A 12506-nucleotide genomic window follows, 5' to 3' on the forward strand; every position below is an offset into this window, starting at 1 on the left:
TAGAGCAGCCCTTTCCCATAGTTTTCTGTCCTGCAGACAAACACTCTACTTGCTCTCACCTAAACCCATCTACGTGTTGAGGGGAGTTTTTGAAAGCAAGCACCACAGGTAAGGCAGTCATGCTGCTTGGTGCCTTCTTTCTAATGTACTTCAATGCAACATAACATTTAGATACTTGCTTTAAAATCTTCCTGCACACTCCCACAGGAAAGGTTGCACTAAACTCTGCGAAGAAAGTAGGCATGTAGTTATTAACCACTGCCATGATGTAACACAGTTTAGCTAAGCTGAAGTTATCAATTTGGTTGTACTAGAAATTGTCCAAACTGCACTTACGTAGGAAAGTCTTGTACTAAACCCAACGGATATAAACAGAGGCAGGGCAAAAAAGGGGGGAGAGGTAAACACACAAACAAAAACAAAACAAAAAAAACACCACCACCAAAAGCCACCATCCTCTGAGCTGTGTACCAGAGTAGTCTCCTCTGACAGCTTTTAGGACAGAGGTGCTGCTCTTCTCTCCCCTTACTATGACAGGGAGAAGCCACAGCAGTTGAGAAGTGAGTTATGAGAGAAGTTATCAAGGTTATCTTCCTTATTTTACCAGATGTTAAGAGCTGTTAGGAAACTCCATTGCACACTGATGGCAACCCACTACAGTTAAATGAAGCTCAGTGTCTAAGTAATGAATAATCACTCTTCCTTTTATTTCAGTGTCATATTACATTACAGTCAAGACATGTTATTGACAAAACCTACCAGACATTTCACTTTAACCCTCAAAAAAAAAAAAAAAACACAAAAACAAAAAACCAACCCAAGAAGGAATGTATATAAATAGAGATGTCACAATTTTTTATGTCACTAGTCCATAAAGATGTTTCACAATAGTCTCAATGTGTTAAAAATACACTTTCTTGAAAGCTATAGAAGCAATGTTTCACTTGGTTTAGACTGAAGTCAGCTAAAATACAAAAAACCTGTTCCATCAGTTCCAAATGATCATACACTTCACACCCATCAGAGAACATGGCTACATGTTAAAAAACCACCACTGAATGTTTATGCAAAACCAAAAGCCTTCCAACCCCTCCTCTTGATCTACAGGAAACTACCGCAAAAGTATTTTGTATGTGTGGCTGTAGAGCAAGCCCATGTGATAACCAGGCTCAACAGCTACACAGTTACTACCCAAACACTAATATAAAATGCAATGTCATCACTCTTGCTCAGGATTTTAGGACATTTGACACATAGCACCAGTAATGGTAGAGGAAATCCATTTCCAATAGACACATACTAAAAACTGAGATTAAACTACTGCTCCCTAAAAGACAGCTGCATTTGCTAATCAGCTGCAATGGTGGATGTAACAGAAATAACAGTTTCACATAACAGCTGGGAATACACACCTGCTTAAACTGAGGAAAAGGTTATGTCTAACTGGCTTTGAACAGTTTAGCCTAAAAGTTTCACTTGTTTCTTGGCATAAGCTGGAATGGAATTCCCAGCTTGGCTTTATACAGGGCTCTTAAATCAGGTTTAAAAGTAAAACAAGTTTTACTTAATATACATCATCTGGGTCTGGATTCATCCCACCTTTGAAGTTTAATTGTTTAAGTGCCAGCTCAGGTCCAGTTTCTCTACTGAAGGAAGGGGAAGCCACTTTCAACCAGGATGCTTAGGTGGGTCTGACTGGCCTCTGGGGGTGTCACTCACCCTTAGGCAAGAGGCACAGCTAAGGAAAACTGTACATGTGGTGTAACATAAAGCTTTAAGAGGTAGGTGAAGTGAATCCAAGTCTACAGCTCACTTAGTTTTAGCTGCCTGCCATGAAAGTTGTCCATGTCAACAGCAGCTATGGGACATCTTTAAGCTAAAGCCAAACACACGCTCGTTTGTAAGGAGAAGGCAGGGTTAATGGTGCTCACCCTCACTGAAAAACATGTCATGAGCCCTGAACACAGCTTTGGCTTACATTCAACACAGTTTTTTTATAAGTCAGTTTTGGGAAAAAGTTGAATTCTGAACTAAGCTTCAACCACGTTACAGAGAACGCTGAGGGACAATACAGGTCACTAACCACTGAAAGCGCTGTCTGTTGGAAAACGTAGTTTTTAATAGATATTCTTCATCTTACATAAGAGCACAATAAATACACCACATTCTATAGAAATTTCAGATGACACGAGTTAGAAGAGGTGAAAGAGGGAGAATACCAGTAGACTACATAACCATACCCCTGAACTGCATGACAAAACACTCCCTACTGTAACCACTACAAGCCGTCATTTATACAACTTCAGGTTGGCCTCACCAAAACCTTTTAAGCTTTTATTTTTTCCTTTTTTTGTTTGTTTGTTTGTTTTTGTGAGGGAGAGGGCTAGGGGAAAGGAAGAGAATAGAAATACAAGAAGTGTAGGGGAGCGATTAGATGGGTTCCCAGAAAAGATCCTGGATTCCCAGACAAGATGCACACACAAAATACAAGGATGAGAAGGAATTTGTTCATCACTTTCCTTCCCTCCAATAAAGAAGCTTTGCTGCTATTTAAGCTGAGCAGTTGCTCAAGTAAGTAGCTTAATAAGGCTTGTAGAGAAAACCAGTGTTACAAGGTGCTGGCTGTAAGTGGTTAAGCAGACATCAAATACACAAGCTGGCTGGAACAGTGGTTCTACACACTGGTTTTTCATGTTAATAGAGGGCAGGAATTAAATAAGTTAGAAAACCGTGCTGCATAACATCAGATGACAATCAGCAAAGAGAAGTTATGTAGATACTCATAATTAGTGTTGTCTTTTGCTCTCAACCTCCTACTTCATTCTGGTTATTTCCATGAAAATACATCTTAACGCATTACTAAAATTATGGTTACAGTTGTTACATCAGACTTGTTTCTAAAAGTCACTCCAAATGCAATTTCATATTAAATTGGCCAGGTAAGGTCAACCACAGAACACAAACTAATAAAAAAAGTCAGCAAACGGAAACAAAAAAAAAAAAAGAAAAAAAAACCCTTGTGAACTCCACCTCTTTACTGTTTTATCTGTCAGACTGGTGAAGACAAATTGTCAACTCTGGATTCAATTTTTTTAAATACGATTGTCACATTAGAGAAATGAAAACACAGCAAAATAAACTGTACAAAGGCAAAGTAGAATAACAAAAAAATATTTTACTAAAACATAAGATTTACAGGAGATTTTCCAGACAAGCCATACAAAATGGTCACAAGCTTTTTCTTGGAGGGATTCTTCTACACTTGACAGCAGAATCACAATATTATTAGTGAAGGTGGTGGATGTTTAATGTTCCCATTTTTTGTTCAAACAATGAAGCTTGTCCATCTACAGCGTCTAAGTTAGACTGGGCTAGAGGGTATATTCTAAAGTATAACTGGTTAGCTGCTTTTACCAACGCAATTAGCATCACCATAAAAAGGGAGGAGGAGCCCACAAAATTAAAACAAAAAGCCCCGCAGCTAACCCTGCCTACCTTCATTCACAGTGCTTATACTTAAACCATGACGGGAAAAATGATTAAAAGCAGAGATGTGCTGCTGCTTTCAAACAATTTCACAACAATCCAGATGATACTTCTAGCCTCTGCTCATGCGGTACAATAGTGAATTAGGACAAGACACAGATTTGCTAATGTGCATTTAATCACCAAAGGACTGAAGATGTCTGGGCTTTTATTCTGTAATGTTTCTAAGACTGTGTCCATTAAATGCAAACAAAAAAAGGAAGAGGTCTTGGCAGAACAGGAGAAGTGATGCACACTTGATGTTCAAAGCGCATTTAAATATTATTCATGGCATATAGCCTAGTCCATGCTCTGGCTGGAAAGAAAAAGAAACACATTTAAGAAAAGATGTATTTTTCAGGCTTGATTAAAGTGATTTTAAATACATATTTTTAAAGATAACTTTTTATAACACTGCTGCAAGCACACAAGATATATCAGTTCTGAAATTTTAATTGCAATTTTGAATTCCAGAAGCTGTCAACTTTTGTATATTATAGAAGCAGCCTGTAGCAGCCTATAGAAGTGGATCCAAAACTGAAGAGGCATAACATAGTAACATAGTAACTCACTCCACTATAGCCTGCAACAGAAGCAGATATCAAAGAGATGTACTTTTGGAACCTGATAATATGTTCCTTAAGCTTTAGAGGAAAAGCAGTGGTGTGCTCTTTCATTTTACCACAAATGCAAATTAGACAGGCTAGCAAATTCAAACCATGAAAACTCAAGATAAAACAGATCAAGAGATCTTTTCTTCTAGAAAGCCTCACAGCACATTTAGGGTACCTGAGGTAAAACAAGAGGTCAGGATTTACATCCTCCAGCCAGTGAGTAATAAGCTATCCCTGAAACAAGAAAAAAATTAAAAAGTATAAGATACATCACCTGTTTCTATGGCTTGGGCTTCATTGGTCTTCCACTGCTCAGCTACATCGTTTGCTAGTGGATCATCTGGATTGGGAGCGCTTAACAAAGCCTGGATTGATAGCAGAACTGTACGAATCTGCAAAGCTGGGGACCATTTATCTGAAGAGACATTTATAGCACTATGAAATAACACATTCACCACAGTCTACAGAAACAGCAAGTTTTCCAGATTAAAGAATAAGCAAGATATTCTTCAAACATATGAAAACTCTTTATAGGGTCAATTTAAAAATTTCTATACTTAATAAGATAAAAAGAAAGTAGCACACAGTAGCACTTACCTTTCAAAATATCTAAACATATTCTTCCCAGCTTGTCTACATTAGGATGGTAAATTTTGGTCATGAAACGTACTTTAGGAGCTGCCATTGGATATTCTTCTGGAAGGAATAGTTCAAGTTTAAATGTCCCACCCTCGAAGGGGGAATCCTGTGGACCTGCAATGACCACGTGAAAATAGCGTGCGTTGCTTTCATCTGGTTCGGCTTTTATCCCAGGAACTGGCTCCGCCAGCAAGCGCTGGGTTTCCTAGAAGAAGAGGAGGCAATGTAAGAAATACAACCCATGTCAAATAAACATGACCTGCACAAACCATTTTAAAAATAACAAGCATTCATTTTGCCTACATTCAGAGAAACAATGATAGATAAATACCTTAAAGCCAAATAATACCTGCAGAAAGAAGACGAGGCCATCGTAAACTGGTACTCATCTCCTTTTAGATCCCTCACCTGCTGTGTATGCTTCTGTAGCATTCAGTAATAGAAAACAATTCAGCTGCCCTCAAATTTCTAAACTTTTGGTTAAACTACTGCCAAGGTACTATATTTTTTCAATACACATTAAAGAATATCACAATGAAAATACCAAAAGCATTTCCCATTCTACCTTAAATAGAAACTCCTGTAAGTGAAAAGCCAAAGTATTAATCACTCACAGGTGTTCAAGGTTTACTCTAACAAGACTGAACTGGTTTATTAAGCTGAACATTTGTATTGGAATCAGATCCAACATCAAAGAATTCAAAGTGTTACTCTGCTACAACACTACAGGTGTGTAATTTAACGATGTTTTATATATTTACACAGATATATGCATAAATAACACAGCTTTGGTGTGAGCACTTTCAGCCTAAGCAGAACCATGTTTAAAGTCATCGTAACAGACAGTAGGAGACAGTTTAGTTGTTCTATAAGCAGAAAACTTAGGGAAGGCTGGTTTCCTACAATGATTTGTATTCTTTGTTGCTCAGTTCTTCTGCCTACAGCACTCATCCTACCTCAGGCACGAGCTGTGACCACAGGTGAGAGCCTCATGGGCACCATTCTACTCCTTTTTAAATTAGAACCCGAGGCCAAAATAGGCAAAAGGACATTAGGCAGGGACAAGAAATCCTGCTGAAGCCTCATTTGCTCAGGTAATTTTAGTCCCATTTTCTATCTTTCTTCTAGCCTGCTTTTACTACGTACAGTTAATTTTTTCACCACCTTTCTGCGCTGGGTTTCACAAAGAAAAATTATCTGTTTCTACTGATGAAAAATAACAACTTGTAGGTGTAACATTAATTTATTACTTCAGTTTTATAGAATATTTATTCCATGTGCCTACAATAACACTAATCATAAAATCAAACATGGTTTGGCTTGGAAGAGACCTCAAACCCCTGTGATGGGCAGGGACACCTTCCACTAGACCAGATTGCTCAGGGTTCCACTCAACCTGGCCTTAAGCACTTCTTCCAAGGCACCGTTCCAGTGTCTCACCAGCCTCACAGCACAGAATTTCTTCCTAACATCTAATCTAAACCTAACCCCTTTCAGTTTGAAGGCATTCTTCCTTGTCCTGTCAGTACATGCTCTTGTGAATACTCTCTCTCCAATACAATAAGTCTCTCTTTAATACAAGCACAAAACAGACAGATTACCTCTACTTGGCTTCATATATTCTTTGAACGTAAATGGGCTGTTACATGACCATTTTGTAGAAATAAATGCACACAGCATTTAAGTGATATGCCTGTCTCGATGCAGTTAAACACCTCACTTTACAAAAACTAATCAATATATAAAGCCAAGTCACAGTAATTAACGCCAAAATCCAATTACTCATCTCTGAGTTGTCAAGGTCCTACAAATCATAATACTGAAGTTATTACTATGTACATATGGAAACCTAAAAATAAATATATCTTGTCTACTTTCTCGTTTTGCCTACTTATCTTCATAGACATTAGCTGCCAACGCCACTCATACACCTTGCTGGAAGACCATCCAAGCTTCTTTGAGGTGTCTACATTCACTTTTATGAACATATTTTAAATAATACTCATAAATTTACAACTTACTCATTTGTATGCTGCTGGCTATTTATTTGTACACCAATGGTGTAGAAAAGCAGTTATAACAACTTCTGATAGTTAACGTTCAGTGGCATGAAAACTCAGTAAGAAAGTATCGATTATCCCTGTAAATGCATAAAACATTCTCAGTTTCTTCCAGCAACTTTTCAGTATTAGTGCTGTCACAGGTAAATGGGACAATCTGGATTTCCACCTATGAAGCACCATATACTTATTGACAGTTCTGCATGAGCAAAGTGTCTTATGCCAAATACAAATTAATGCAGCGAGTTCAACTCAAAATTTAAAAATAAGGAACTAAAGGAAAAGACCAATTTTTAAACTTCTTCACAGCGGCTACCACTTCAATTTTGCCAGGTATGCTTGTAGGCAAATTGTGGCTTTGGTTCTGATGGGTACACTGGAGGCTTTTTTTTTCTTTTTTTTTTTTTTTTATTATTAAGGATAACACATTTTAATAGCTGGGCTGATCTCAGCAGTCCCTTGCTCTCCCCCAGTCCCTCCGGTCCCCAGACTGCCTCCCTAGTTATGCCAGTATGCTGACTGTAACAATACTGGGCAGCCAATCCTGGCTTAAAATAACCCAGAATCAGCAGTTCTCTGGCAGTAGCCTCAGCACTTCTACCTGCCAGCATAACTGAGGGAGCAATGCCTGGCTGCAAGCTGCACATTTGCCTCTAAAAACTATTTGTCAGTAAACAACGAGACAGCCCATGCATGAGAAAAACAGTTCTTTTAATCAAGACACCCCGTGGTACTGAAGGGGCTGTTCCACTGCTAGTATGTCATCCCTTTCAGAGAGACCCTTTAAGCCCCCACATTACATAGGTGTGGTCATCATGCTATAAAACCCCACAGAAAAGGGGAGTGCAAAGAAAAGCACAGCCACACTATACTGAAGCCCCTTGGGGAACATTAATATTACATGAAAAGTCCTTTAAGCAAGCATGTCTTATTTCCTGTGCTCTGCATGGAGCTCCATCACTACTGGCATAATTGAAGCTCTTTCCAAACAGAAATGAGGAGGAATATTTGCAAGAAATCTGTGAGGGAACTGGTTGACACTCATCTTCCACACCTGCCAGGCTCCGACACAGCCAAGAGCAAGCACCAAGCTAAACTCCTTCAATACAGACAAAATGCTTTGTGCAAAAGCTGAGAAGCATCTTTGCTTCAGAAAAGGCATCTTTTTAAAATAGTGTAAAAAAGACAAGCCTGGTAGACTATGAAAAACCCAGGAAAGATGCCATTTATTAAAAGAAAGTACAATGTTTGTACTTAAATACATCAATACCACCTCCTAAATTCTGAGTAACTAGGTTTTTGTCCTGCAGTCGTGAAGACATTTACAATAATATCCTAAATACATTCTGCAGGAAACCATGGAAAAAGAACAGAAAGGGAGAAATTATTCAAAAAGTTACGTTTTAAGGTTTAAGCATATAAAATGCTTAGACAACTAGGCCCAGTTCTAAGGTGATTACAGGGACTTGATTTTGTACGTTTTACAGTAAGATGGACAGTTACAGACATGTGGATACTAAAATAAATTTGATTTGCCATAAAAATTGGAGAAATAAGTCATACTTGAGAGAAAAAATCGTGAGTATACAGGGCAACACTATGTACCAGGTCAGGAAACTGAACTGCCTCGAGATTTTAATTTTTAAAGTGTACATTACCAATTTAAAACCAAAACAAAAACCCACACACACACCAAAACAAAAAAGAAACACCTATCACCCTGTAAATCACCCACAAGAGAACCATGAGATGTGGAGCAAACAAGGAGATGTTTAACTACACATTAATCTTATTTTGTAACTTCATACTACTTTCCCCAGAGGATGGCTACCCAACAACAAAAGTCTCTCAAACGTGTTCAAATAAATAAATCTCTTCTAATTAAAATTTTAGATTCTCACCTTTTTAAACTAATCAGGACAATCAAGTATATGCAATACCTGACTTTCCCATATTTTTTTTTAGGCAAAGTCTTTCTAACACTTTTTTAGCTGAGGAAGTGAGTTTTATGCAATCCATTACTTCTCCCTTTCTCCCCAGAGCTGCCTTTGAACTCTTTGTCCAATTTCATGTGTTCTGTACATTTTGTAAGACATCAGTGGCTAAGACTAACCAAGCTCAGTGCTACTAAAGAGGAAGACAGGAAGAACTCCAATACTACTACCTGCTGCTTGGCCAGTTTATTCCAATGAAGTATATTCTATCCATGCCCCGCAAAAATCCCCGCTAACAAGGATAGAAAGAGCTGGAACACTTGTATATAAACACGCTAAAAGGATAAAGGATAAATCTGAGAAAATTGGGGTTTGCAGTTCTGCTGCTCACAATAAATGTTTTTACAGTAGAAAAGTTAAGTTTGTCTTCTTGAGAATAGAAATTCCCATCAAGTAAGTATTCCAGAGGAGTAATTTATAGTGGTTTTCATTAGCTCTCCTCTAGCACATTGAAGTAAGTTTCACAGGAGAGATTTCAGGACATATTTTGAGCAATAAAGCTTTTAAAGAAGTGTCCCATGCTGCTGTAGGCAGTTATTTCTATCTGTCATACTCTGCAATGTTTTCAGATTGAGATCTCTTCTCAGTTCCACATTTACTCCACTTTTCCAATTCCAAGTAATGTCATAATTTCCATTGACTAAAATAAATTAACAAACCCAAAAGGAAGATACATGCCAGTCAGTACTTTGAAAAAAAAAATCAAAAAATCTTTCATTCAAAACTGATTATGCCTCCCCTCCCAATTTTATCTTTCTTATTTTTAATTAAGTGGTTAGAAAACACAGAAGCGCTGAAGGTGCTTTGACAAGCAGATGCTAAGCCTTCCTTATTATCACAGGTGGCCTGAAGCAGAGTGACAGATGATACGGATGGGACAGATGGTGTAGCTGACATTCTGCATAGCTGGTCTTCTATGAAGACATTAAATTGAAAACTAATTGTACCTGAGGGGGAAGAAACCCTCAACTTGTTTTTACAGTAACCTGTGAGGACAAGAAACCTCAGGAAGAGAGAGAGCACTGGGATCTTTAGAAGAGACCAACTGAGCAGAATGGGGGGTGAGGGTTTTTGAAGTTGCCAAGAGCAAGAAGAGAAGCCACACAAACAGGAGAGCTAGATCTGCAGGGGAGTGTGTTTCACACTGAGTTTTCACTTGGTCATCCTGCTTTCAGTGAATGAGAAAAAAAAGTCACTGAAAAGCAGACATAACCATCAGGATTCTCCTTGTTCTTACACACAGAACAAGACGGAGCACTTCTCTAAGGAAGTGAACCGAACACCCCAGAAGATGATTCCATACAGACATACAAGAAAATCAACTGCTAGTGCACATGGAGATATGAACAAATTAGAAAGGAGGAATCCATTAGAAATATACTATTTTAATCACTCCCAGTCTAGCAGAAGTGTTTACAAAAGCCTCAAGCTGCCAAGGCCTCAGTCAAAACAATTACAAAAAGATTTCTGTACGCTACATTTTTGAAAAACAAAAAGCTACTTCAGAAGTCTTGTTTGCTATCAACAGACTAGGCAGGGCCAAACAAATAACCACAAATATAGTGGCAAAATACAAAAGTGGCAAATAACTACAATCAGAAGACTCTCCTACACAAGTATCCGCAAAAGAACCCAAATGTTATTTCTTATGCAGCAGAGCCACAGCAGCTGAACTGTAATCTCTAAAGCTTCCCTGTCTGACAGAGCCCTTTCCAGTACTGAAGGAAGAAATTTCTGCATGGGGTTAGGCAATTTTTAAAGCTTCTCCACAGCTGTTTAGAAAGGAGTACTATTATTTGCTTAGAAAAGCAGCTGCAATTCTATTCCCCGTACTATGGTAATAGGTAATCACCACAAATTTTTCAGTGCCTGCCAAGAGATGTAGCTAAAAAAAAGTTAAGAACAAATCAATATATATCACCTCTAAAATAAATGAACTTCAAAGCTACTGTACAAAAGCCACTAGAATTTAAGAAAAGCTTGCTTGCAAAGTCAGCACAAAATATCTCAAAGAAGAAATCCAAGCTCATCTCCAGCCAAATTTGCTTTGCTTTACTAATTCAACTACCTGCATGTTCATTTTCCTGACATCCCAGTTTTCTTATTACATATTCAATATTACCGCTATACAGTTATCTTCAATAGTAAAAATACTGCATATTAATCAACATATTAAATACAGTGACCTCCAATGAGTGTTAAAATTGAAGGAATACATTTTTTGACAGAATGGTCTTCCGCTCTACACTGTCCTCTAATACCACCTTGTGAACTTTGTAAAGAACCACTAGAACCAAGGGAGCTTAGAGAAATCCCAACACCTTATGAAGTCTGAATATTTTAAGCTGATAAATGAATGGCCACTCGGGAGAGGGAAAAAAAAAAAAACACAACTGTGCTGCCTTTTCACTTCAGCCTATTATGAACTTTCACTTTTGCCTGTGTGGCCGTCTCTTGACCTCATGGTCCAATATAACACATAGCCAATCTGGAAGAAAGGAAAAGAAAGAAAAACAAAGCCATGCAAGAGAGAAGAGTCCATAATGCAGTTCACCACGTGTCCATGCAAACAGCTGTGCCAACAAAAAGCAGGGTACAAACACATGCTGTCAGAATGATGGGAGAACAGACTGCTCCTTTTGGTGGAAGGGCTGGTATAAAGAGTTGAGACTGCAGTGTTAATCACAGCAAGATACTAATGTAACAGATTACTATTCTGTAACCAACCTAAAAAGGAAGTGCTGAGGCTACCTCCTCATTCCAAAGGAAGAAGCTTAACTACCAACAGGGCTAATTTCAGTAACAGATGGTAAACTGCTAAATGAAAGTCTTGATCCGTCTATAAAAGTCTTAAACACCAAAGACTCTGCATATATTCTTACTTGTTATAAACAGTTATACAAGAACCTTTTATAGAATACAGACTACATATACAGCACATAGACTACAGAAAAGCATCCTTATGGCTAGCAACTTTACGCTAGTGCCTTAAAAAGAAAGATAACATCATTAAGCCTTTCAGAGGTTGACACAGTTGTGATAAAATTATTCTGAAAATTCAAAACAGAAAACATTATAATGGCCTCTTACATGAAGAAAAAACACTGCAGGTCTTAAAGCTGCTAAGTATTTAAAATGGTACAATGCCACATCTTTACACAAGTCTCAAGAGAATGAATCTTTCCTCATATTTTCAGCAGCACATTTACTAGCCCTACTCACTATGCTATTCTTGACTAGTAGTCAAGAAATTTTCCTTCAGCATCACCTACTAAGATGGAGGTTACACTCCTACAACTTTGTCAGGCTGAGGCCAGGTACGAGCCCTCTCTAATCTACTTCAGACAGTGAAAAAAATGAAAGTAGTATCTACCCTTATTCATAGAATCATAGAATCATAGAATAGATTGGGTTGGAAAAGACCTCCAAGATCATCAAGTCCAACCCCTGATCCAACTCCAATTACTATATCATGGCACTAAGGGCCACATCCAATCTCTGCTTAAAAACCTCCAGGGATGGTGAATCCACCACCTCTCTGGGTAGGCTGTTCCAATGCCTGATTACCCTCTCTGTAAAGAATTTCTTCCTAACATCTAACCTAAACCTCCCCTGGCAGAGCTTGAGCCCATGTCCTCTTGTCCTATTGTTGGCTGCCTGGGAGAAGAGACCAA

The 12506-nt window shown here is 38.3% G+C and overlaps 1 protein-coding gene across 1 annotated transcript in view; it reads right to left on the reverse strand.

Moving 5' to 3' along the window:
- Window positions 1-690: 690 nt before the first annotated feature.
- UBE2N (ubiquitin conjugating enzyme E2 N) overlaps window positions 691-12506 on the reverse strand; it is a 24039-nt gene continuing 12223 nt past the window's right edge. Inside the window, exons 2-4 of the mRNA XM_027893461.1 lie at window positions 4737-4983; window positions 4414-4554; window positions 691-3841 (exon numbers count right to left, since the gene is read on the reverse strand). Coding sequence (XP_027749262.1) covers window positions 3801-3841; window positions 4414-4554; window positions 4737-4983 — 429 coding nt within the window. The 3' untranslated portion in view covers window positions 691-3800. The remainder of the gene's footprint in view (window positions 3842-4413; window positions 4555-4736; window positions 4984-12506) is intronic.

The sequence above is a fragment of the Empidonax traillii genome, unplaced genomic scaffold (genome assembly GCF_003031625.1).
Source record: "Empidonax traillii isolate 1590-97213 ecotype Southwest subspecies unplaced genomic scaffold, ASM303162v1 scaffold389:size961896, whole genome shotgun sequence".
Classification (NCBI taxonomy): domain Eukaryota; kingdom Metazoa; phylum Chordata; class Aves; order Passeriformes; family Tyrannidae; genus Empidonax; species Empidonax traillii.